We start from the raw sequence: 26722 nt of genomic DNA, 5'->3' as shown, positions 1-26722 counted from the left end.
TCAGAGCAGAAGGTCAGAGATTTGGTTCTCTGAGCTTGTTTCCTCCATAACTACGCAGCCCCAAACTCATCCCAACTAACGGTTCTACTCACAGCTCCTTTCTCCAACATGTCAGCCCTTGCTGTCAAGCCTAGGTGCTTCCACTAGCAGGTGTCAGAGCTTCTGAGTCTCTTATTCGGGTTCAAATCCTGGCTCCACTAGTTGAGTACTTTGCCTTGGGCAATTACTTTATGTCTCTGGGCTTCAGCTTCTTGGTGTGTAAGGTGAAAATAATAAAAGTCCCTACCTTACACAGTTGTTGAATGGGATGAAGAGAGTTGATAAATGACACAGTGCCCGGCAGGAAATGAGCACGTTAACACCTTAGGTGTTATTATTATTCCCTGATCTTCTGTTTCCTAATCATGTTTTCCAAAAGTGGGTAAAATGCTAGCACAGTGACAAGTAGCCTGTAGCTGAAATCAGGTATCTCATCCCTCGAGAAGCTACCTCAGTTCAACACCCCATCCCAGCCAGATACCCTAGCTGATGTCCCCAACACACTGCCCGCCAGTGCCAGGCCTATGCCCCAGGGTCTCCTTCATGTCAGCACATGATTCCACCCTCCTCTCTCCTCAGCCACCCAGGCATTTGGCCTCTGAGATTCCTCTTTTCTTCCTTTCAGGGTGCCACCTGCTACAACGCCCACACCTCCCCAGATACCAGGTGACCAATTTCCCTTCCAGTTCCTCAGTTTGGACACAGCCATTCAGAGTGGCTCCCCTAGGGAATGTTGTGGAACAAGTGCAAGAGGGTGGAGTGGGGAAGAGTGCAGAACCCTCGACCCCGTAAACCCCGCAAACCCCGCCGGCAGCTTCCCAGTTCCAGGGGTCTGGGTCACACCTGGAGTCATCTCCCTCACCCACTAGCTCTTGTCTCCGTGTACATTCCCAGGGCCGGAATCCTGGGGATGTGGAACAACACTAGCAGGCTAAAGATCAGAATTCAAGAGAACCGATTTTTTTTTTTTGCTGGCAGGGAAGGGGTAGCACTGCTAGCGTGGTGGGAGGGCCACGGAGGGGCTGAAGGGAGCCGTGCTCCGCTAAGATGGGGGGTGGGCCGGGCAGCAGGAAGACGGAAGGCCTGGGTTCCGGAAAGAGGATGAGGTGGGGGCGGAGAGGCCAGAGCACGCGAGCCGAGGAGCCAAAAGCTGGGTCCCCGAGAGCAAAACCTCGAGACCACTTGGCTTTCCCACCTCACTCCAGCCTCTAGGTGAGCAGGGCGGCAAACCGCGGCAGGACGTCCCCTCGTCACACCCGGAAACTATCCCCTCCCACACACACGGCCCTCCCCGCCGGCGGCCGCCGCTTCTCTGTGGGCTGCACGGGTACAGTCAGTCTGGGTGACCCGAGACCCCCCTCTGCCTTCCTCCTCCGACAGGCCCCGGTGCCGCTCTTCCTCAGGCGACTTCCCTGTGGCAGGGCTCGGGACCACTGGGTTCGCGACCCGCGCGTTCCCGCTCGCCCGGGCCAGTCCCGCCGCCCCCTAGTCACCCTCTCACCCCACAAATGTGCCCCCTCCCCGCCCCTTTGCCCTTAAGCCATTTCCAGCTGCTCTTCCTTTCGAGGCCGGCTGGCCCACCCGTCCGGATAAGTAAAGGCCTCTGAGGACCGGAGGGAAGGAAACGGCTCACACAGAGGGCGGCCCCCCAGGACCCCCGCAGGTGCAGCCCACGCCCCTCGGTTCCCCCTCCCCTCCCTCTTTGCACAGCCTACCATCCTGCAGCCTCCGGCCCTGCGCGTCCCTCTTCAGCCACCGTAGGCGCCAGCTCCACTCCCTTTCAGATCCCTTCGCCTCCTTCCCTCCCTCACGCTTGAAGCCCCGCCCCGTCCGCCCCGGCACGGAGAACCCATGCGATGCGTACTGCGCAGGCGCCAACGCTGCAGGGCGCGCAGGCGGGGCTGGGGGGCGGAGAAGCGGAAGCCATGGCAACCAGGTCCTCGACTTCAGCTTTGATTAGCTCTGTCGTCATGGTAACAAGGCTGTCTTGTGGGCTGGTTGGAGGACGGGGGAGGAGGACAATGAGGTCCTCGCGCTTTGGAACCTTGGGGGGAAAAGGCGGGAAAAGGGGTGAGAGATGGGTGAGATGACCGCTGGAGTTCATGAGGAAGTAGGGTGGTTTAATGGAAGGGGCGTGGGCGACTGAGAGGGAACAAGGTGGGAACTGTCTGTGGGGAAGGAAGAATGATGAGAAAGGCGAAGACAAAGGGTGGGGGGGGCAAGCTTGAGAAAAGTATGGAGCTCAAAATAGATATCTACTGAGAACCTGCTAGATGCAACACTCAAAGTAAGAGAGATTTGTAGGTAATGAGAGAGACCAGAAATAAAAGAAAAAGGAGGGGCTGATAGAAAACTGATGTAAGGAAGAGGGGGAGCATGAATTAAGGCAAAAGAGGAAGAAGTCGAGAAAATTTTAAAAGGTTAGCATAAATCAAAGCTAGGAAAGGGTCAGTTGTAACCCAGACACAAGTGTAAAGATGAGAATTGTCATACAAGCTTTTTGGCTGAGGATGTGCATGTTTGAGTGTGTATGCTTGTGTGTGTAAAGGAGTTTGCATATAAATAGGTAAGAAAATCTCAAACTTGCTGAAAAAATGGCATATTTCTAGATAATTCTTGGAAATTAATGGTGCTATTACTTATGAGCAGCACTTGAAGCAGTTGTTGGTAAGGTCCTACCTGTCTCCACTTTGTATTCTTTTTCCTTTACTCTTTGTTATGGAGGTAATATGCTTTAGTTGCCAGAGGGTGGGCCTAATTCACCTGGGATGCAATCTGGTCTCTGATTCTTATTTGATGTATAGTCTCAAGTGGGTCATTTGGGGGGGGGTACTGCTCTCACAGCATGCAGATGTGCCCAGGCCAGGTAATCCAACCCTCGCCACAGCAGAGATCCAAGCCACCAGATCCTTAACCCTCTAGGCCACCAGGGAACTCCTCAAGTGGATCATTTAACCCTCCTTTCCTCATTTTAAAAACGAAGATAGCATTACCTACCCTGCAAGTCTGATTTCAGGCTGTATATATCTGACACACTGTAAACACCTGATTTGGGTAGGGATTACGACTATTTGCTTTTTCCACCCTCTTCCTTCTACTATTTTTTCTTCCTTTCTTTTTCTTTTCCCTTTCTCCTCTGCCTGTATCATAGTCTTGCCAACGATGTCGGCTGAACTCTCTTGGTGTTATTTTTTAGGTCAAGAATTATATCAATAAAGCAAGGTGTTAGTGTTAGAAAGGGTAAATCGTTATGGAGTGAGAAGAAGGGATGGGATCGGGTAAGAAGGGCAGAGGACAAGACAATACAGTGTGCTCATGGGGGAGAGGAGAAGGTTGTATATAAAAAAGTAACGGTTGGAGTTCCCGTCGTGGCTCAGTGGTTAATGAATCCAACTAGGAACCATGAGGTTGAGGGTCCGAGCCCTGGCCTTGCCCAGTGGGTTAAGGATCCGGCGTTGCCACAAGCTGTGGTGTAGGTCACAGACAAGGCTCTGATCCCGTGTTGCGGTGGCTCTGGTGTAGGCCGGCAGCTACAGCTCCAATTCGACCCCTGGCCTGGGAACCTCCATATGCCACGGCAGCGGTCCAAGAAATGGCAAAAAGACAAAAAAAGAAAAAATAAATAAAATAAAATATTAAAACAAAAAAAAGTAATGTTGGAGTTCCCGTTATGTCTCAGCGGTGACGAACCCAACTAGCATCCATGAGGACACAAGTTTGATCCCTGGCCTTATCGCTCAGTGGGTTAAGGACCCAGTGTTGTCGTGAGCTGTGGGGTAGGTCACAGATGTGGCTCAGCTCTGGCATGGCTACAGCTCTGATTGGACCCCTAGCCTGGAAACCTCCATATGCTGCAGATGCAGCCCTAAAAAGACCAAAAAAAAAAGCAGTAATGGGTGTGTTAAAGATGTAAAGCACAGAGCTAGGCAAAACCCCGGGAGATGCGAAAGATCTAGAGATGTAAACTCCTACACTCCTTGCAAAGATGACGCTTTCTAAAATTCTTTGCCTCAACATAGTATGCGTTGCTGCAAAGATAAGATTCGTGAGAGAATTGTTAGTGATATTGGTTTGCTCCTGTGGAATCATAGACTTTAAGTGGTTTAAACTAACTAGAAAATAGATGACTGGATTTCTTCATTAAAAAATTTTTTTTTCTTTTTATGGCCATACCTGTGGCATATGGACGTTCCCGGGCCAGAGGTCAAATTGGGGCCACAATTGCCAGCCTATGCCACAATCACAGCAACACCAGATCCAAGCCAAATCTGTGACCTTCATCGAAGCTTATGGCAATGCAGGATTCCCAACCCACTGAGCAAGGCCAGGGATTTAACCCGAATCCTCATGGATACTAGCCAGGTTCTTTTTTTTTTTTTTTTTTTTTTTTTTCACTTTTTAGGGCCACACCCACAGCATATGGAGGTTCCCAGGCTAGGGGTCTAATCAGAGCTACAACTGCCCGCCTGCACCACAGCCACAGCAATGCCAGATCTGAGCTGCTTTGGGACCTACATCACAGCTCACAGCAACGTCAGATCCTTAACCCACTGATCGAGGCCAGGGATCAAACACACAACGTCGTGGTTCCTAGTCGGATTCGTTTCCGCTGGGCCATGACGGAAACTCCACTATTCAGGTTCTTAACCCGCTAAGCCATAAACGGGAACTCCAACCTTTTTCACTATTATTGTCTTTGTTATGGTGACCTGTGATCAGTGAGGTTTGATGTTTCCATTGTTACTTCAGATGTGGTAGAAATGACAGAACTAGAATTAAAGTGTAGCCCTTAGATGTGACTGAATTGTTGCCATATTGTGATAAAACTTTCATGGATGAGGAGTTGTTTCTTCTGGATGAGCAAAGATAGTGGTTTTTGAGATGGAATCTTCTCCTGGAGAAGATGCTGTAAAGATTGTTGAAATGGCAAGGAAGGATTGAGAGTATTACATAAACTTAGTTGATAAAGCATTAGGGTTGGAGAGGATTGACTCCAATCGTGAACATTCTTTTGAGGGAGTTCCCGTTGTGGCACAGCAGAAACGAATCTGACTAGTGTCCATGAGGATGTGGGTTCAGTCCCTGGCCACTCTCAGTGGGTCAGGGATCCGGGGTTGCCGTGAGCTGTGATGCAGGTCACAGGCGAGTTCAGATCCTCTGTTGCTATGGCTGTGGTACAGGCCGGCAGCTGTAGCTCCAATTCAACCCTTAGCCTGGGAACTTCCATATGCTGATGGTGCGGCACTAAAAAGCAAAAAAAAAAGCCCCTCAAAATGTTCAATTGTGAGTAAAATGCTACCAAACAGCATTGTATGCTACGGAGAAACTTTGTGAAAGGAAGAGTCAGTGAATGCAGTCAATCGTTGTTTTTTTGCTTTTTTTTTAGGCATGCACCCACAGCATGTGGAAGTTCCCAGGCTCCGGGTAGAATCTGAGCTGCAGCTGCTGGCCTACACCACAGCCACATCGATGTAGGACCCGAGCCGTGTCTTTGAACTACACCACAGCTCACGGCAATGCTGGATCCTTAACCCACAGAGTGAGGTCAGGCATTGAACCTAAGTCCGCATGGATACTAGTCAGTTTCATTACCGCTGAGCCATGATGGGAAGTCCCATTGTTGTCTTATTTCAAGATATTGCCACAGCCACCCCAGCCTTCAGTAACCACAATCCTGATCAGTCAGCAGCCATTAACATCCAGGCAAGACCCTCCACCAGCAAAAAGATTACACTTACAGGCTCAGATGATGGCTAGCATTTTTTAGCAGTGAAGTATTCATAAATTAAGATACATCTTTTTATTAGACATAATGTTATTGCACACTTAATAGACTGCAGTACAGTGTAAACATAATTTTGCTATGTACTGGGAAGCCAAAAAATTCGTGTGACTCTCTTTATTGCAAGATTCTGAAATCAAACTTGCATATTTCTAGGCTATGCCAGTACTTGATAGTAAAAACCATCACTTAACACTGTTTTAAAAGTTGGCAGGAGTTCCCGTCGTGGCGCAGTGGTTAATGAATCCAACTAGGAACCATGAGGTTGCAGGTTCGATTCCTGGCCTTGCTCAGTGGGTTAAGGATCCAGCATTGCCATGAGCTGTGGTGTAGGTTGCAGATGCGGCTTGGATCTCGTGTTGCTGTGGCTCTGCTGTAGGCCGGTGGCTACAGCTCCGATTCGACCCCTAGCCTGGGAATCTCTATGTGCTGCGGGATCGGCCCTAGAAAAGGCAAAAAGAAAAAAAAAAAAAGTACTTGACCAGAGTTCCCTCTGTGGTGCTGTGGGTTAAGAACTTGACTGTAGGAGTTCCCGTCGTGGCGCAGTGGTTAACGAATCCGACTAGGAACCATGAGTTTGCGGGTTTGGTCCCTGCCCTTGCTCAGTGGGTTAAGGATCCAGCGTTGCCGTGAGCTGTGGTGTAGGTTGCAGATGCGGCTCGGATCCCGCGTTGCTGTGGCTCTGGCGTAGGCCGGTGGCTACAGCTCTGATTGGACCCCTAGCCTGGGAACCTCCATTTGCCGAGGGAGCGGCCCAAGAAATAGCAAAACGACAAAAAAAAAAAAAAAAAAAAAAAGAACCTGACTGTAGCAGTGCGGGTCACCCATTCGATCCCTGACAAGTTGTAGTGAGTTGAAGTATCTGGTGTTGCTGCAGCTGCAGCTTGTATCCGATCCCTGGCCCAGGAATTCCATATGCTGCCAGGCAGCCAAAAAAGAAAATAAATAAGTAAATAAAAGTGTTTCACAGCCCCCGGGATACAGTTGCACTTTTTTTTTTTTTGCCATGCCCACGGCCTGTAGTTCCTGGGCCAGGGATCGAACCTGCAGCACAGCAGCAATGACAGCTGCTGCAGTGACAATGTCAAACGCTTAACCCGCTGCACCGCAAGGGAACTCCTACAGTTACATTTTTGAAGAAAACCTTGTTAAAGTGAATGGTGTTCAAACCTGGCAAGATTTTGCTTGAAGCCACAGCTGCTTTGCTTCAAAAGGTTTCCACTGGAGTCAAAGCGACATCTGGTGGCTAGGGGATAAAAGGCTACATTCAGGACACAGTTGTTCAAGCTGTTAAGGCAGGATGCCCTGGTGACTGGCACATGAGAGCAGCACCTCTGCTTCTGACTGCAGCTGAGCCCGTCTCTGTGTTCCAGGAGACTTCTGTCGGCAAATGCCATGGAGAGAGTGGTGCAATGTAGTGGTGAAGGGCACAGGCGTGCCTGGGGCTGTTAAGTAAAAATAATAACAGCAGCAAGTGATTCAACCTTCCTGTGTCTTTCCTCATCTCTACAGAGGCACCTGCTATAGTTAGTACAATGAAACTTACCGGAGAAACTGCCTTTAAAAATGATTTGGTGGAGTTCCTGTTGTGGTGCAGTGGTTCATGAGTCCGACTAGGAACCATGAGGTTGCGGGTTCAATCCCTGCCTTGCTCAGTGGGTTAAGGATCTGGCATTGCCGTGAGCTGTGGTGTAGGTCGCAGAAGCGGTTCAGATCTGGCGTGGCTGTGGCTGTAGTGTAGGCCAGCAGCTGCAGCGCCGATTGGACCCCTAGCCTGGGAACCTCCTAGAAAAGACAAAAAGACAAATAAATAAATAAAAATGATTTGGGGAGTTCCCATTGTAGCTCAGTGGGTTAAGAACCCGACTAGTATCCATGAAAATGCAGGTTCTATCCCTAGTCTCGCCCAGTGGGTTAGGGATCCAGCGTTGCCCTGAGCTGTGGTGTAGGTCACAGACGCACCTCAGGTCTGGTGTGGCTGTGGCTGTAGGCTGGCAGCTGCAGCTCCGACTAGCCTGGGAACGTCCATGTGCCACAGGTGCGGCCCTAAAAAAAAAAAGATTTGGAAAACAGATGGTGTCTTCTTGAAAAGTTTCATTCTGATAGAATTTTTTTTTACTCTCTTAGGACTTACAAAGTCCATACTCGTTGCCCACATGTGGGCCGATAAATAATTCCACTGGGTGAAGTGAACCAGAAATCTGCAGGAATGATGGATGCGGGAAGGTCTTGTGGGGTTTTCATCTCTAGAAATAGAGAGAGGAGGAGCGGCGTGAAACAGCCAAGGAGGGGGCCCGGGTGAAGCCAGGCGCGGCTGGGCGGGCTTCGCACTGTGAGTTGCCTCGGTGTCTTTGTCCTCAAAATATCCTAGAAAAGCAGAAGGTCCCGTTAAATGGGGCACTTCTTGGAACAAACACCCTTGGTGGTGAAGAGGTCTTCTAAAGAACTCTTTTTCTTCTGAGCCTTCTCAGCATGTATGGACAGTGTTTGAACCACATCCTACAGAAATAAGGCCACCGTGTCCTGCTTTTTGCAGCATCTTGTGCAAAAGGAGGCTCTTTTGGTTTCTAAGTGAATCTTAGAAAGCAGACGGTATTGGTCAGATTCTCAGGGCATAAGGAGGACAAGAGATAAATCTGGGTCCTGAGTTCCTGGACTGTTGCCTCCATGAGCCCAGCTGCCCTCTCTGAGTCCAAGCCAGTTTCTGTGTGAGTGGCAGGAAGTATTCCTGCAGCAAGAAGAATCCTGGAGCACCAGCTGGAGTTTTGACCACAAATCCCAGAAATATCGTGTGAACTGGATCAGGCCACATCTAGTCTTTGTGTCTGTGGTCTAAGCCAGCTGGGAAGAGGCCAGGTGGCGTCTATGGCCTTTTTCCCCTCTAGTTCTACAGCCATGTCTTGGTCCTCCAAAGTTTGCCAGTTGCATGGTGAGAATAGGAAAGGAAAGATGGAGAAGTCGTCTTGCAGTTCTCTTGTGGCACAGAGGGTTAGGGATCTGGCTTGGGTTGCTGTTGTGGTGTGGGTTCAGTCCCCGGCCCAGGAACTTCCACCTGCTGTGGGCATGACCGAATAAATAAGTAAATAAGAGAGAGCATCTTTCTCTGAAGCTGAGGGAGCTTTGGCAGCTATGCATTCCAGGTCTCCCTTCCTCTGGGACTTGCTCTGCTTCCCACTAGTTTTCTTTATTATTATTATTATTATTAAAGTATAGTTAATTTACAATGTTTCGTCAAGTTCTGTTGTACAACAAAGTGACCTGTTCACACACATTTCCCTGTGCTGTACAGTAGGATTCCATTGCCCATCCATTCCAAATATAAGAGTTTGCATCCCCCAAACCCCCAAAATGCCCATCCATCCCAATCCCTCCCCTTCCCCCCCCGCCCGGGAACTCCAAGTCTGCTCTTCTTGGCCATGATCTGTTTCTGGTTTTTGTTTGTTTGTTTATTATTTTTAGGTAGGATCATCTATTCCATATTTTAGATTCCACAAATAAGTGATATCATATGGTATTTGTCTTTTTCTTTCTGGCTTACTTAGTATGAGGGTAGCTAGATCCATCCATGTTGCTGCAAATAGCATTGGTTTGTCTTTTTTATGGCTGAGTAATATTCCATTGTATATATATACCACATCGTCTTAATCCATTCGTCTGTTGATGGACATTTAGGTTGTTTCCATGTCTTGGCTATTGTGAACATAGGGGTGCATGTATCTTTTTCAAAGAAAGATTTGTCCAGATATATGCCCAACAGTAGAATTGCTGGATCATATGGTAGCTATAATATATTATATGGTATATATTATGAGCAAATGTTCCTTATCATTTAAAAGAGTCACCTCTTGGGAGTTCCCTTCTGGCCCAGCTGTTAAGGGCTCAGTGTTGTCACTGCTGTGGCTGGGGTTAATGTTGTGGCTTAGGTTCAGTCCCTGGTCTGGGAACTTCTGTGTGCCACAGGTGAGGCCATATTAATTAATAAAATAAAATTAGATTTGTTTGTTAAAAAAAATTTATCTCTTCTACTCTGACTGCTGAAGCATCCCTGCAAGAGGTCATCTTGGCCGTCTTTGAATGCTTCCAGTGATGGAGAACTCACTACTGCTTAACTATCAGATAATTTTGACCAAGGGCCCCCAGCAATAATTAGTTCCTATTAAGACCCGACCTCAGATTTCAGGGGCACTGGGTCTATCAATCTCATCTTTAGGGTTCTGAAGTTGGACAGCAAACAATTTTGACTGTTAGTTTTTGGTATTTTTTCCATTTAAAATATTATTTTTGGGGAGTTCCTGTCATGGCACAGTGAAAACGTATCCTACTAGGAACCATGAGGTTGTGGGTTCAATCCCTGGCCTTGCTCAGTGGGTTAAGGGTGTGGCATTGCCGTGAGCTGTGGTGTAGGTTACAGACACGGCTCAGATCCCGCGTTGCTGTAGCTGTGGTATAGGTCAGCAGCTGTAGCTCCAGTTGGACCCCTAGCCTGGAAACCTCCATATGCCCCGGGTACAGCCCTAAAAACCAAATAATAAATAAAATATTATTTTGGGGAGCTCCTGTTGTGACTCGGTGGGTACTTATGAAGATGCTGGTTCGATCCCTGGCCTTGCTCAGTGGGTTAAATGATCCGGCATTGCCACGAGGTGAGGTATACGTCACAGAGTCAGCGCGAATCCCACTTTGCTGTGGCTGTGGTGTAGCGCAACAGCCACATCTCTGATTCGACCACTAGCACGGGAATTTCCATATGCCATGTGCGTGGCCCGAAAAAGCACAAAGAATTTTTTTATTATTTTTGAGTATCCGAATGGAAAATAATCGGGGGAGGTCTCTGGCAAGAGCCCTCAGGATATTGGAAGATGACAATAAAGGACTTTGCAGGATGCCATTTTGCGGAAGAATCTATGTAACAAAAGAGCCTGTTTTCAAGGAACCTGATACACCGATGGGGCCAGGGAGGGTGACATGCACACGCAAAGTTAAAGAGCAGACATGGTGCAAGCACCGCTACCCAGTGGGGAAAAGTAGGCCAATGCCAAGTGGAGAGTGATGATGTTGACCGGATCCCCAGGGAATCCCTGGGGAATCCCTAGTAGAGGAGATGGACTTGGTCTGGTTTTGGGAAATGGGGGGGGAGGGTAGGCACGGGGCATGGGGACATTTGATGGGGAAGGGAATGGCAGGAACAGACGGGAACCCATGGGGACAGTGAGCATGAGCATCTGGGTGGGTGACAGTTGTTTAAAGAACCTTCTTTCCTTTTGGAGGAGGCTGCCCCCGAGGGAGAGTCATGCCTTGCACCGGTCCCCGGGGGTCTTCTCGAAGAGCCCTGGTGGCCAGTCCCATGGATTGGCCCATGACAGGTCAGCGTGCCTTGAGCTTGTGGCTGTGTGTTTTGTAAAGATCCCTTTTGCCCAAGAGGTCTGCGAACTGACAGGATTTGGATTTTGTCCTGTGTGAAATGTGGAAAGTAAAAGCCAGGGACTCTTTTGGAATATTCTTTTTTTGTGTTTATTTATTATTTTTTTAAAAACTTTTTTTTTACTTGCTTCTATATCAAAAGTGAAAAAGCATAGAAAACACAATTTTAAGAACGCTGGACCCCACATTTGGGTATCCTCGGGGGTACGTGTGTGGCTGTCATTGTCCAGTGCATAATGAAAAAAGAAAAAAAAAATGCCAGGAACGAACATTTTTCACTGAAGGGCATGGTGGGATGGTGGGAGTTCTATTAGTTACATTCATTCAACCTCTCTGTGCAATTCTTCAATAAATTGGTCTGCATGCCGTAACCTCCTGCGAGCTGGTTTGCAGAAAGATTATCTAATGGGGGTAGTGGAGCCCGAACTTGCTGTCTCTCTCATTCTCTGTCATTTTCTCTCCCTCTCTCACGTGTCCACTGCTCACACACAGCAGCCGGAAATGACACATTGAAATGAGTCACCAGGGCGGCTGTGAGTCACCCTATGATTGGGGAAAGTTCTGTCCTGCTAGGTCATGTAGCCCCTTGCACGCCTGCTCCTAAATATATTGGAAAGATTGGAAACAACTCTGTCTCCCTTCAACCCTGCCCCTCCATCCCTTTGGTCCCTCAAGTGGGCTGAAGTTGAATAATCCTGGCAGGGGTCCTCCTCCATCAAGTGGAAAAACAAGGAAAAGAGAGGAGCAATGGGGTTCAGGCAGCCACCAGGTGGCAGTGTGGGGCCCCATCACGCTTGCCACCCCACAGGCGACAAGTGGCCGGGAGTCCTGAGATGCAACCACACAGACCACAAAGGAACACTATGAACAAGTTTAAATAATATGTCTTCTCTATAACCCTCTTTCTCTCTAACAAGCACACAAGGGCAAGGATATGATAAATATTCAAGCACACCCCTGGCATCCCACCCTCCCCACCGGGAGACTGGAGCTGAGATCCAGGCAGACACCTCACGTTTCTTCCTCTATTTCTGCAAAATGAAGTTTGTGGGAAGCAGAAGCCTGCTCCTCCAAGTAAACAAGTCACCTACACTCCAAAATAATACATACACACTGTTTCTGGGGAGGGAGCAGCCAGGCCCAGGTGGGTCGCGCACCTCGGAGCTGGCCGGGGGAGGACGGACCTTGCCACCAAAGGGTGTTTCTTGCCTTGGCCTTGGGCCCGCCACCGCCAGCCCTCTCAGCAGTGGCAGACAGCGCAAGAGTGACAGCAACGTGACTGGAACGCAAATCATTTCTACCCAGCACACAGGGGCTCCTGTAAGCCTCGCGGTCCTATCCTGCCAGGGCCACAGTGGGATCCAGTCCGAAGACCCCAATGGGCAGAGCGATGGGCAGAAGCAGCTGCGCGAGTGGTTCTGAGAGTTCTGTGGTCTGGCTGCCAGCCCTTTGGGGAGACGTGCTTCCAAGGTCTCTCCCGGGACCTCCACTGGGGGAGTTTTCTCCAGTGTCCTCTCTCCCCTTCCTGGGGGAGCCTGAGGTCTAAGAGGCAGATTCGAAAGATTTACCATTATGAAAACAAGGGCAAATAGCTTCTTTTTCTCCAGCAAAATGACTTAAAGTGAAAATTCTCTCCGGAGATTCTTCTTCCTGGATATCTCCAGTTCTGTCCCATTCGAGGACTGCTTTTCCATCCATGGTCAAGGCTCCATCACTTGGCCCATGAAAAGGACCGTTCCTGAGGGCAGAAGAATCAAGGGAGATGAGAATGGGGGTCGGGGTGGGGGACGGCACAGCTCACCCGATTCGGTGTTTCTGGAGGACCTTGGAGATAGGGTGATGAGTGAGTGTCTGGAGGCACAGCAGCCCTAGTGACTAAGCTGGGACCCGTGGCCAGATGAAGCACTCCGACTAGATAGAGGCCTGCCTCCGAGGAGCAGGAGGGGGAGTACAGTTACACTTCCTCGCCTTGTGTCCTCTTCGAGGAACTGAGGGCATCCATCCCTTCCGGACCGGTGCCCGAGCGGAGGAGAGTGGGGGCGCGGGCGGGGACCCCGGCTCACCTGTGGGGTTGTGCCGCACCACGAACAGGAAGGGCCGGTCCATGATGATCTCCTCGGGGGCCATGCGGGCTGAGACGATAATGGCTGGAAGAGAAAGGACAACGTCTTAGAGCAGAGGGACATTGGCGCTGGGGCCTGGATCGGTCACAGGTGATCCGGTGACACCAGCCCTGGGGAAGGGGAGTTAGGAGGCTGGGCTGTTTCCTGGATGTGAGCCCTAAAAGCCTGGTTTCCTCATGGAAGAGAACTGTCACCTACTCACTGGCAGGCATGCTTAGCTAAACTTTGCCTTTAGGGCGTGTTGGGAGCAAGTTGCTGCTCTTTCATTGGCTACTCTGAGGGCAAGCTGACACCTCACATTCAGGGGTGCTCAGAGCCGGGGGGAGGAAATGGGGGTCCAGGAAGAGGGGCGCGGTGTCTAGTGGGGACAGGGTGATGCTCTCGCCACCAGAAACACTGCTCTGTGAGGAGAGGCCCGGGGGTCCAGGGCAGCAGAGTCTTCCCAGCTCACCCCGGGTCTGGGTGCCAGGCCACGGTCCCTTTGGGGAGCCTGACTCACCCGTAGAGGAGGATGCCACCGTGCCGCTCTCATTCACCTCGATCTTCACCTTTTGCAGGGCCTGCGACATGTACAGAAGCTCTTGATCTGAAACAGAGGCGGGTACCGGAGCCCATCAGCCTTGGTTCTCAGGGAAAGCACCTCTGTCCCATAGGGACCCCGCAGTCGACTGGGAGAAGAAAGTGAAAGGAAAACCTCTCACCTGAAAGACTTGAGAAGTCCGCCTGGTTAGGCCTAAACATATCCGTCATTCCCAAGTTCTCCAGGGGCCTCCTGAGGTCAACTTCACTCTCCAGGGAGAACCTGCAGACGTGGAGCAGGAAACAGCTCAAGCTCAGGCCACCTCTAGCCTCTGTGCCCATCAGGTATCCCCATCCCCGCAGATGATGGGCTGATGGGAAGGTAGACAGGAGAGGCTTGTTTTTTCAAACCCACTTGCAAGGTCTCCTTGCTGGAGGCTTCTAATAATATTAATGAGCGTTCTTCTGCCATCTCCCCACCCCCTCAAACCTATGACTAATTACTTGCCTCAAGTAAGGCAGTAGTTTCAGCACAATGGTAGTCAGTCTGGCTGGGGGAGGGGGGGTGGCGCAAGGGCAAATTCTCTTGCAAGGATGTTTGAACAAAAAAATCTGGTTGGGGAGATTGTGTTTCTGAGAGCTGAGCTGAAGAGGACTCCAGCAGCGAGGCTTTGGGGCGCTGGCTCTGCTTCCCATCAGGACAAGACTAATTACCTTGATTTCGAAAGAGAGAGCGAGAGCGCAAGAGCACGCTAACCAACTAAATTATCCTCTTTTCCTAAGCCTAGCATTATGGCATCTGGAAATTTGGAGGAAGCATGGTGGGAGTCTTTCCCACAATTCTGGAATTACCCAGCCTTAGCCTCCTGCACCTCTTTGCTTCTGCAGAAGGATTTTAAAAATCTGTTTTGTGGGAAGCCGGCTTGAAGCTGTAGTTCGGGCTGCTTCCTTTGCAGACAGGATTTCTTTTGTCTCCATTGTTTGGATGTTGACTTGAGAAGATGGGGGTGGGAGTGAGGGGCTTTCACACAAGAGTGTAGGCCAGCCGGTCCCCCCGCCCCATCATCTCCCTGGCTCTTCCTTTGGTTAGCTTTTGCTGGGTACTCGGAAGGTGGTAAATGTGGGGCACAGTCCAGAAAAGCTTCCCCCTGCCCTCTGGCACAAGAGGGCTGATGAGAGGAATCCTAACCCAATCCAGGCTAGAGTGTTTCCCATCAGCCTCCCACACTCATCCCTGCCCTGCAAACACCAGGTTTGGGAAACTCTGTGTGGGGGTGGCACTTTCAGGAAGCCAGAGGGGGTGGTTCGACAGAGGGGGCTTGGCAAGGGGCAGCTTACTTGGGCAGAACCAGGAGGCGGGTGAGTCTGGTCATATTCCCTTTCCACTGGCTGATGAGCTGAGCGTCCAGAATGCTGGTGAGGGCGGAGAGAGGCACCTCTTTTTCGTAGGGGGCGGCAATGAACATGCTCAGAGTGTTGCCGTGGTAGGGCAATTCCAGGATGTCGTAGTAATGGCCGTCGGGGGTGGAAAACTCAGCTGGGGAGACACCAAGATGGCGCGTTGGCAATGGCTCCAGCACTGGCTTTTCAACTAGTCTTCCTGTCCCCTCTGCTCTGTCTGGACGCCAGCTCTCCTTCCTGACTTGGGAGGTTCCCCCATCCCACTGGGAATGTTTTTCTTCCCGTTTCCCTTCTCTTCTGCCTATTCAGTGTCTTCCGGCCTCTCTGTCTCTTGTTGGCTTTCTTTACCTGCTCAGCCTTCTCCCCAGTGCCCAGCTTCTAATTCATCCAGTCACCGTTAACTTAATCTTGGCTTCTATATGGCCCTTCTCCACAAGGCTTTGTGAACCCAGGGTTGTCACACGAGAACCACAGGAAGATGAGAGACGGGATCTAGTGATCAAATCTATGCGAGGGCGTTTCTGAGTTTCGGCTTCATCTTGCACACGCTAAAGCTACCTTCTGCTGCTCCGTTGACCCCAGTGTCTCCTACCTGGGAAGTCTTTGTCAAGGCTAGGGTGTATTCTAGGGTTTCTCTTCCCTTAGGGGGGACCCCACCAGGGATGCAATAGCCATGGGGCTTGGGGAAGGAGGGCATCTTGCACTTACTGTAGTTGAACTTGTTGGTCTGAGCCATCATGGGCACAGAGACGGTGCTGCCATCAGACTTGTGGAAGAGGCGGTGGTGAGTGCTTTTCTCTGGGAAGGGCGTTTTCCACTGGCCGTTGAAGTAGAGGGCATTCACCAGAACCAGGCGCGTCAGCTGGTCCACAGCCCCTTGGCCAAGTAAGTCATTGATCATGCCTATGGGCAAGGGAGGTGGTCAGGAACTAGATAGATTTTTAATCCTAGACAGTTCCTTCAGTTTCCCAGTCCTCAGATGGATGGGTGTCAGAAGGGATCTGGTTGGAAGACAGACTGGGTAAGGTATGGTGTATCACTCTAGCTGCTTGCAACCTGTTGCATCTTCCTAAGTCCCAGAAAGCTTTCCAGCTCCCACTTTCTTTCTCCCCCTTCCTTCCTCCCTTCCTTCCTCTCTCTCTCTTTCTCTCCTTTTCTTTCTTTCCCTGCACCCATAGCATGCAGACGTTCCTGGGCCAGGGATCAAACACATGCCCCAGCAGTGGCCCAAGCCACAGTAGTGGCAATGCCAGATCCTTAACCCACTGCACCACCAGGGAACTCCTCAGTACACTTTCCTGGCCCTGGGATTCTGTCCAAGATCAGACTGGAAACGTTAAGTCTCCCCTTAGTTCCAGGACTCCCTAAGCCGCAGTCCTGAAGGGCTGTATGCTCCGTGTCACGATTATTGCTATTCTTATGTCTCACAAGGCTTTTATTATTTTTTATTTTTTGTCTTTTTGCCTTTTCTAGGGCTGCTCCCGCAGCATATGGAGGTTCCCAGACTAGGAGTCGAATTGGAGCTGTAGCCACTGGCCTACACCAGAGCCACAGCAATGCCGGATCCTTAACCCACTGAGCAAGGCCAGGGATGGAACCCGCAACCTCATGTTCCTAGTCGGATTCGTTAACCACTGGGCCACGATGGGAACTCCATCTTACATCTCACAAGGCTTTTGAAGGATGCCTTTAGAGTTGGTTCACGGGAGAGCCAAATTACCGAAAAACGCAGTGCTTTTACCTCCTGTCTATGGAGAAGAGGGTGCTGGAAGGAGAGGGTGGGGGTACTTGGGACTTGTTTCCGAATCCCCTTTCTCTGCAGGCCCTTGGCACTGGTCTCCTTTCCCTGCCTGCTCACCTTTTGTGTGTCTCTTCACCCAGTCATTGATGATGAACCTGGCTCTGTCCATCTCTGAAAATCCACCTGCTTGACCGTGGTCCGGAACAGCCTGAAGAAGTAGGGCATGAAACCCTGGACCAGCTTCAGATCCCGCTGCACGAAGATGGCATCGGCCGTGCTGATCTCATCTTTGTTCCACGGCCCCATGAGCTCCTTGTACAGTTGACGGAGGGCAGGGGCCATGCCCTTCTCTGGGCCCAAACAGGAAGAAAAGGACACCTTAAGCTCATCTGGAACCCAAGTCTCCCATTGGGTCCGTCTTCCCCCAACCACATGGATAGGGCTCTTCTGTTGAGGATTTCATTCCAAACCTGAATCTTCCCTGCATCTCCCTCTTTTCCTCAAAAATCTCAGGTCCTGACCCTTTCTTTGGTTTGGACTATTTTTCTCTGTCTTTTAAGTTATAAACCCTAGTTTTGTCTTTTAATAATGATAATAGCGATGGGAGCCATGTCACATGCATAATTCTGGTTAATCCTCACAATAGCCCCGTGTGAGAGGTACTTTTATTGTCCCCATTTTGCAGATGAGGAAACTCAGGTTCAGAGGGGTTAAGTTCACACAGTTCCGGGGTGGGGAGGCCAGGCTCTTTTACACCAGATCCACTGGTGACCCGGCCCAAAGCCAAGTGACGCGGGATGTGGAGGGAAGAAGATGCGGTGGTCCCAGTGACTAAGCTGGGTCAGCCCTTCTGGTGGGTTACGCCCCTGTCCTGGGAAGACTGCTGGAGTGCCCGCCCCCCACTCTGCCCCATCGCTCACCCTCAATCTTGAACTGCATGGCCTCTTGGATCTGCTGCTGGGTGTCTCCCGCCGTGGTCAGCTGCAGCATGGCCAGGACGGAGGCCACCCCATAGGGTGAGAAAACCACGTTGCGGTCCTTGGAGGCCTGTACCACCTGCCGAAACACCTTCACTCCAAAGTCTGTGGCCAGGCGGGCTGCCAGAGACTGGTGATGGGAGGAGGCAGAGCCTTCGGCAAAGATAAGGGCCAGGCCCATCGCTAGGCAGGCAAAGACCAGCGACATCCGCATCCTAGAGCAAGAGGAAAAGGATCAGATGAGGGAACGGTTCTGGAAGAATGGTGAGTGGGGAGGACTGATGGCACCCCAGCCACGGGCCAGGCTCCCTGAATGTGCTGCTGGCAGGTGATAAGTGAATACAAGGTCCAGGTTCATTAACAAACCTTGATGGGATCAGATCCTAAGCCTTTTCTCCTCTGCCTCAGCTCCAGGGAGACTGTTTTTTTGTTTTGTTTTGTTTTGTTTTGTTTTGTTTTGGTTGCACAGGTGGCATGTGGAAGTTCCTGGGCCAGGGATCAAACCCATGCCATAGCAGTCACCCAAGCCACTGCAGTGACAACGCCAGATCCTTAACCTGCTGTGCCACAGGAGAACTCCCCCAGGGAGACTTACATGCCTTTTTCACGTGTGGGACTCTTGGAACCCACTGGCACCACCCTCCAGAAAATCTCCTTTCCAGGAGGCTGAAAGGCTGAATTCTAATAACATCTTGCATTCGCATGCTGCGTTTTAATTCCCTTCTAAGGCTTTCATGTTGTTTCATTCAAGTTGGCAGGCATGAAAAACCCCTTTCCTGAGGAGGGAAAGGGGTGGGTCTTGGTGGAGAGGGTCAGAGAGTGGAGGCCCTTGTTTCTGGGTGGTGGGATCGTTGGTGGGGCCACCTTCACCACCTCCCCTGTGATCACGCTACGACAGGGTCAACACAGGGCTGCAGGGGGAACCAGAAAGAGGAACATTGCAGGTCGCGGGCCAGATTCTGCAGAGGGGTGTTCTCCGCTGTAGCCCAAGGTCTGAGATGAAGGAGTGTGCTTTTCTCTTACCTGAAAGTCTCAAGGTGCCTTGTAACTGGCTGGCGACTCAATCCTCTTGCTGCCTCTTGCTGACGGCGATTCCTCTGCGGGCCAGGGGGTGTGGCTCCCTTGACAGCGTTCTTGACTCTGCAGCCAGAAGCAGTTGTGTTCCCCTGCAGGCTGCTGCCTCCCTTTATACCCGATGTGGGCCGGAAATAGATTAACTCATGGTTTGGCCCCACCTACTTTCTGGCTCTGGAAGTTGTCTGAACATCAGCCCAGGGGAGGGGGGGGGGCTTGTTGGGACTCACTGAGGCGTGTGTGTGTGTGTGTGTGTGTGTGTGTGTGTGTGTGTCTGCGCGCGTGTGTGTGCGTGCAGCCCTGCGTGTGTACGTGAGGGAGAGGGCTCCAGAACAATTGAGCAAACCCTGGTTGCTGTGGCCTAAGGGCCACCCTTGACTTTGCCACCCTTCGCTGCTGGATGTTATGCTAGCCTTGACCCCTGGCGGAGCCAGAGGACCAAAAACACCCAGTGTGCACCTTCCCAGGCTGGGCCCTGGGAAACAGTTTACACTTCCTCCTTTTCCTTTGGAGAAACAAGTCCCTGCAAAGTTATCAAAGAAGCTAAAAGAGCCTGCAAATTTTATCTGCCAGCCCCGTGCACTGGCTGAATTGGGAAGCATGTCCCACCCTCCTCTTGGCCGCATCCCAGCAGCCGGAGGGCACAGAGCGTGCCATGTGATTGTCTGGGCTTTGACTGTCTAGGACATGAGCCTGGCAGAGGGTTCCCTCCCATCTTTCCTGCCAAGTGCCTGCCACCGGTGGGTGATTCGCAGCTGACTCCCCCACGTGTCCAGACTTTGGTGGCGCCCCCAGGGCGCTCCTTTGTGTCAACGGCCCTGTCTGGCTGGGGTTTGAGGTGTGCTGGGTGGGGTGCTGGGTCACCAAAGTAAAGGAGTCAAGCCTGGGCAGGGAAGTAGGAGCCCAACGTGTAGGTTTGATTTCTCTAAGCTTCTCTAAGCTGCCTGCTGTGACTGGAGACAATTATGCCTTCGGCTTTTCCTCCAGACACAGCTGTTCGGAGGGCTGGAGCGGCGGGAGGCAGTGGGATCCAAGTAAGGGCATCAATTCCCAGTGGGTCTGCGGGGTGTGCTTTTGGGCTCTGGGGTTCGGGGCGGAGAAGAGGCCAAAGACTTGTAGACATGGTGGACTTTGGCCAGAGGGGAGTGTGTAGGTGCATTTAGGGATCTGGTGGGATCAGGTACTCTTGGCTGTGTGGCCTAATGTTCTGGACAGAGGAGGTCCTGGGGTGGGGGCGGGGGTGCCCTTGACCTGGGGGGGCCACATCATCATATACTTTGTGTAGGTGGTGGGATTCATGGAGAGTCTCCATGGAGACAGCCAGTAGCAGAGTCACAGGAAGTTTAAGTGGGTGGAAGCGTGGGGATGTTTGTTTTGGATTTTTTCAGTAAACAGATACCAAGGGCAACCACAGCTGGACGGCTTTCCCTCTTTCATTCTGCCTCTGCCTCTGCCTGTTTTCTCCGTTGCCCCTGGGAGCCAGGTGGGGATGTGGGGTGGCAGGGAGAGAAGGGGAAACCTCAGATGGAAAGTTGGGATCACAGACAAGACTGTTTCTTTGTAGCTGCTTCTTGTTTATGTCAGTTTCCTTTTCTTGGTCTGGTTTGGAGTCCCTGAGACAGCGGTTAGCCATGACAAGGATGCAGCTACCTCAGATGGCGAGGGCAGAAGTCCAATCCCCAAGCCATTGCCTAGCCCCAGAAAGGCTCCCAGGGCCTTGCCTCCCCGCATAGGGGCCAGTGGGGGACAGGGACCTGAAGTCGGGGTGGGGAACGCCAAGCCCCAAGTTGGAAGAGGGGTGGGTTGAGGGGTGGCTGGACCTGCCCTCCAAGCGCCTGGCCCCCCAGCCTCTTCAGCCACTTCGGCTGAGCCTCCTCCCCTCCTCCGTGGTCTATTCCAGAAGCCTTGTCTCTCTCCTCGCCAGACCGCAGCTATAAACTCCCCTGCTGTTTTCTGGGACCACCTGGGCTGTTTTCTGGGACCACCTGGGCTGGGACAGTGACCACTTCTGTCTCCACCTCTGGACCTGAATGATCCTGATGCCATTGCGGAAAAACCACTTCCAGAGTTCCCTGGTGGCTCAGTGGCTTAAGGGTCAAGTGTTGTCACTGCTGCAGTGCAGGTTTGATCCGTGGCCCAGGAATTGCTGCGGGCCAGGGGCACAGCCAAGACAAAAACAAAAGCAAACACCCCCCCCCAAAAAAAACCCCAGAAAAGCCACTCTTGGAGTTCCCGTCGTGGCCCAGTGGTTAATAAATCCGACTAGGAACCATGAGGTTGCGGGTTCAATCCCTGACCTTGCTCAGGGTTAAGGATCCAGCGTTGCTGTGAGTTGTGGTGTAGGTCGCAGACGCGGTTCTTATCTGGCTTTGCTGTGGCTCTGGCATAGGCCCATGGCTACAGCTCCTGTTGGACCTCTAGCCTGGGAACCTCCGTATGCCGTAGGAGCGGCCCTAGAAAAAGGCAAAAAAGACAAAAAAAAACAAAAAAAAGCCACTCCGTTTCCAGGCACAGGAGTGCCTGGGAGCAGCCCTATGTGCTTGGGGGCTGGGGTGGGGAGCACTTTACTTTGGAAACAGAAAGGGCCGTCTTACTAAGGGGTCTCTTCCCCAGGGAGACTTGAAGGTGTCTGGTGGGTGTGAATTAGAAACTGAGGCAAAGCCTGGTTTTCTGGGTCCTACAATGGATTTTCTGAGCCTCCCTTTGACTTCCTGCTCAGCTGGGGCCTCAGATGATCTAAACCCAGACTTGACCATGGCCTGGCTTCTTCTCTCTGTGAAATGGCCTTGCCTCCACCTGGCCGGCCCCCGGGAGACCTTGTCCACGCCAGATGCAGCCTGATCTCCTGCTGCCCCAAAGCAGAGCTCCCTGTAATGTCCTCAGAATCTAGCTTGACTCAGGAGGGTGTCACTTTCCTTGTTCCCCTGTACCCCAAACACTGCCTTGATCTCATCAGCTCTTTCAAACCTTGGCTCTTTTGTAAGGGGTCAAAAGTCCCCACTGTTGAAATAATTGCATCTGACTCCCAGAGGGTCAGAGATAAGAGGATGAGTTAATAGGGCTGTGGATTTCTGGGGGAAGTTCCAGTTCTAGACAACTGGGAAACAGGCTTCCATCTGCCCCTGAGCAGGTGGTTCGTGTGGAGTCCAGAGTCACGCTTCCCATGACTGGCCCCCCATCGCCTGTCCCCATCCCAGTAGCCCTGGTTCAGTTTGGGCCTCAGCTGCCCTCTCTGCTCCCTCTCCGTGCTTCCCCTTTGCTCTGAGAGCACCGGGGGCTCACCCTCTTTTTCACTTTCCCTTTCTCCCTCGGGGACTCCCTCTTCCCATCTCTTCTCAACTCTCCATCTTCCGGGAACCTCCGACCCCTCCCTCCCGTCTCCTCTCCCCTGGCCATGTGAGATCTCTCTTTCTTCCACTCTCTGTGACTCAATCCCTCTTTCCTTCTCCTCTCCTTATGCTGAATCCCTTTTACAGTCAAACCCTCTGTTCCAGGCCTTCCTGTGGGAAGGAGAGGCTGCCTCCTATCAGTTACATAGGCTCCCTGGAATGTTGGAACCAGTGGCCCTCTGATTCTTGGTGATTTCACTGGGAGAGCTGGGGGTGGCAGGCGGCTGGGGTCCCAGTAACTCACAGCCCTATTTCTGGCCTGGTGGCTTTCCAAACAGCACAATGCTCAAAATAGCCTCTGTTTGGGTTCAGCTCTTGGCCCCCCTCCTAGGAGTGAGTCGAGGCGAGTCAGCTTCTTCTCACTGAAGATCGCGGCCTGGGCCAGCCCCACAGACTCCTCTCAGCCTGTCCTGTCTGGGGTCCTTCCTCACACTGGCCTTGAGCCTGACTGCCCCCCAAGGCCTCTGCCAGCCCCTCTTCTCTCCACCCGGCCCAGCTCCCACCAGCCCTCTTGTTTTCCATTCCCGTCAGGGTAAAACCTGCCTGCACCAATGTGGTATGGTTTCTTCTCCAACTAAGTCATAGGCTCTCAGAGCAGGAGTGCTCTCGGAACCATTTAGTCCAGGCCTTTGAATTTGCAGGTGAGAGACCGGAGGCTCAGAGAGGTTGTGTGTTGTGTTTGAGGCCACACAGCCATGCACCATGAATGGGAGAACAGTGCTCACTGACCCGGCCTGGTCAGGGGTCTGACATTTAGCTAGTTATGTGTCTCTAGGTAAAGCTTAACTTTGTGGGCCTCGGTTTTTGTATGTATAGGTAGGTATGTAGATAGGCATTTATAATTAGACGGGTATGGACTCCCCCCTTCAGGGTTGTTATGAGGATTCAATGAGATATTTTAAGTGTCCGGCATATTCCTAGCTCTCACTACGTGGCAGCCACTCCTGGCAGGGGCAGACCCAGGACAGGAACCCAGACAACTCCAGCCGTTAATTTTTGTATGTGTGTGTCTTTTTTTCTTTTCCTAGGGCCACACCCACACCTTACGGAGTTCCCCAGGCTAGGGGTCTTATCAGAGCTGCAGCTGCCGGCCTACACCACAGCCACAACAATGCAGGAGCCGGGCCGCATCTGTGACCTGCACCACCGCTCAGGGCAACGCCAGATCCTTAACCCACTGAACGAGGCCAGGGATCGAACTTGTGTCCTCATGGACGCTAGTCAGATTCCTTTCCACTGAGCCACGATGGGAACTCCTCAAGCTGTTAATTTTGATGCAAGGCAAGCACCTTGTTGTTGGCGTTCCTGCCGACTTGTTCGGTGATGAGCAGAGTGGAATAAGTATCTGGGGAAGTGGACTGGCTGGCTACGCAAGTGAGTGGCTGCCAGCTCCTCTGTCCATTTCTGGCCAGATCTTCTCAGTGTCACCGGTCCTGATGTTCCACTACTGGCCGACTCTGCAAGCTTTAGAGCCAGAAAAAAAATATCCTGTCTAAGCTGTGGGGATCCCATGTGGACCCCGCTCACATTCAACACATATTTCGAACCTTCTAGCATAAGAGGAAGGAGCGGGGGTTGTCTCATCAGCAGGTAAAGTTGGACGGAGTTTGATCTCCTTTTCTAGACTTGACCCTTTGAACCCCCTCTCTGCTGCCCTCAGCTCCCATCTCTTACCGATTCCCCTGGGACACCCCAGATGGCTTTAGCCATTTTGAGGCACATCCCCCTGACTTGGAGTCATTTCTGTGCTTATCCTTCAATTTACTGTGGGCATCGCCATGTCTCCCTTACCTATATTTCTTGGGGGGATGTGGGAGGCAGTATCCCCTTGGGGGGGGGCCTTTTATAATGGGGGTTTTCAGTGAGCATTGGAGGCCCTGCGGGGCCCCCTCAGGCAAGAAAGAGCCTGTTCTCTTGGGAAAAAAGAGGCAGAGGGAGCGAATGGGGCCCATAGTGACCACAAGGGGAAGTCATGGGCAGATGGGGTGCAATTTCTAGGGTAGGTGTGACTGCAGAGCCTGCCGGTGGCCGTCAGAGTGAGGCAGGGCAGGCCTGCGAGCCCCCCCTCCCCCTGGGCCATCCCAGGCAGGTCCTGACCCTTCTTCGACTTCTCTCGCCCGTGTATGTGGATGGTTTAACTCTGATTCATTTCTTTCCTCTTTACCAGAACTAGTTCCTCATTCCTTTCGGTCCTGAATCTCCCTGTACCACTTTCTCTGGACACATCCTGTTTCATTTCATCCTGGCTGTTGTGTGAACCTTCCCCAAAATGGCCAAACAGTTGCTTTTTTTTTTGCTTTTTTAGGGCTGCACCCTCGGCATATGAAATTTCCCAGGCCAGGGGTGCACATGGAGCTGTAGCTGCTGGCTTACACCACAGCCACAGCAATGTGGGATCCGAGCTGTGTCTGTGACCTACACCACAGCTCATGGCAACGCCGATCCTTAACCCACTGAGTGAGGCCAGGGATTGAACCCCAAATCCTCATGGATACTAGCCGGATTTGCTTCCGCTGTGCCGCCATGGCAACTCCAACCAGTTATCAACATTGACGCTGGATGATGCGATTCACAGAAACATAAGCTTCTCCCTTCCCTGAAGGCACAAACGTCCTGGGCCAGAAGATTAACGTGCATGCAATGATTAGATAAAAAACGGTCTCTCTATCCGTCTCCATCTCTGGGCTGCAACCCTTTCTGCCTGGGGCATCCCTTCTCCATCTCTCCATCTTGCTCTCCCCAGGAGCTTTCATGTTACAGGCTGGCTCTGTCTGCATCCTCCTCCCAGGTTCTCGAAGTTGATGTTCCTGCTCCAGTCCGGATCCTGGCTCAGGACCCAACCAGTTTACTGAATTGGGCAGATGCCCAGAGAGATGGTGACCCTGGGTCAGTGGGGACCTGTGGGTGGCAGGGGTCCCAGGAATGAAGGAGCCTGGTGATGCAGCGCAGATGGAATTTGCCGCTGGGGAGCCAGGGACGTCGCGAGTCACTGACCATTCCTTCCCCCTACTTCCTTGCCATATGGAAGCCAGCCTTCCCTGCATGTCTCTTTATCTGAGTCACCCTGGGCTGCCTCCGATGGCTTGGTGAGCAGGAAGGCTGCTGACTCGCTTGGATCCACGGGGGGCGGCCAGGACCCTGTCTGTGCCCCTCCATGTCGTTTGGTGGCTGTAAGGGCTGGGGGGAGTCGGGGGCGGTGTGGAAGGAAAGGGGGCAGGAGGACTGAGCCCGGTCAGGGGTGTCACGGGACAGCCGTCTTCCCCTCAGCCTCCAGCTCAGCTCTTCACGAAGGAGTCTTCTGGATTTCTCATGGGATGGATTTGATATGATGTTCAGAGCTGTCTTCAAGGACCTTGAGCTGCAGTCAATGTCCCAAACAGCATCCTCTACGCCCTCCAGGCTGGAGGCCTCACAGAGGCCTTTCCCAACTCTGCCCACACCCACTTCTGGATTCCTGCTTTCCTGTGGCCACTCTCTTCTCTGCAGCACCCCGCTCCTCCCTGCCACCGTGCCTGTCCCTTGCGTCATCCTCAGAGTCCTGCTTTTTCTCTTCCAGATCCCCATTGCCGCCTCCTCCTGACCTCTGAGAGTCCCGCCTGATTAGGAAAAGCACCCAAGGAGACCCACCACCACCAGAGGGGTCCCCTTGCCTTTTTTGCTAAGTACAGCCAAGCCTCTGGATTCGCATCCACGATTCGATCAACCAGTCATATCTGCAGTTGGTTGAATCCCCTTAGGCAGAGTCCGCAGGTATGGAACCCACAGATACGGAGCCCCTAGTGTACCCTGCCATTTTATAAGGGTCCAGAGTGTCTGCAGATTTTGGCATCTTCGGGGCTTGGAACCAACGACAAGGGAGGACCATTATTCAGTCAGACCTGCTTACTGATCCGCATGTGCTTGCTCTCAGCACATCAGGGTTCTCCAGTGGTCATCACGGCGACCAGTCTGGCTCCAGTTCTCCCCTTGGTCATGAGCAAATCTTTTTCCTTTCCTAGTGCTTCAGTCTCCCTAGAGAGACGCTGTGAGTCTGAATAAGATGCTTCTGCTGAAAAAGGCAGATGTGGCCTGGGGACCAGCGGGAGACTCTAGCAACTTCTTTTGAGACAAGCTGAGACCTAAACCTGGGACTCTTTGCACCTGACAAAAGTCTCCTAGAGCAGCAAAATACAAAGAAACTCTAAGGGACTAAAAATAACTGTGTGCATGCACAGTTGGGGCAAATTATGGACAATAAAATACAAAGAGACCAAAAA

The 26722-nt window shown here is 51.8% G+C and overlaps 2 protein-coding genes and 1 long non-coding RNA gene across 3 annotated transcripts in view; 1 reads left to right on the top strand and 2 right to left on the bottom strand.

Annotated features, from left to right (window-relative positions):
- The window catches only part of AP1S1 (adaptor related protein complex 1 sigma 1 subunit), a 6814-nt gene extending 4921 nt beyond the window's left edge, over positions 1-1893 (bottom strand). The window contains exon 1 of the mRNA XM_021086258.1: positions 1755-1893. Coding sequence (XP_020941917.1) covers positions 1755-1757 — 3 coding nt within the window. The 5' untranslated portion in view covers positions 1758-1893. The remainder of the gene's footprint in view (positions 1-1754) is intronic.
- Positions 1122-26722, top strand: LOC110259888. Its single transcript, XR_002342304.1, has 4 exons — positions 1122-1251; positions 13923-14229; positions 26023-26216; positions 26465-26722. It is a non-coding gene; the product is annotated as an uncharacterized LOC110259888 (long non-coding RNA).
- SERPINE1 (serpin family E member 1) lies at positions 11314-19148 on the bottom strand (the record flags this gene model as incomplete). Its single annotated transcript, NM_213910.1, is given in 10 exon segments — positions 11314-12980; positions 13306-13389; positions 13865-13951; positions 14067-14167; positions 15223-15421; positions 15994-16188; positions 17144-17200; positions 17203-17376; positions 17947-18218; positions 19027-19148. Coding segments are annotated over 9 exon segments (1206 nt in total). The 3' UTR covers positions 11314-12942.

This window comes from Sus scrofa, chromosome 3 (assembly GCF_000003025.6).
Source record: "Sus scrofa isolate TJ Tabasco breed Duroc chromosome 3, Sscrofa11.1, whole genome shotgun sequence".
In the NCBI taxonomy this organism is placed as follows: Eukaryota; Metazoa; Chordata; class Mammalia; order Artiodactyla; family Suidae; genus Sus; species Sus scrofa.
Note: the sequence above shows the minus strand (reverse complement) of the source record. Positions and strands in the feature narration are given on the sequence as shown.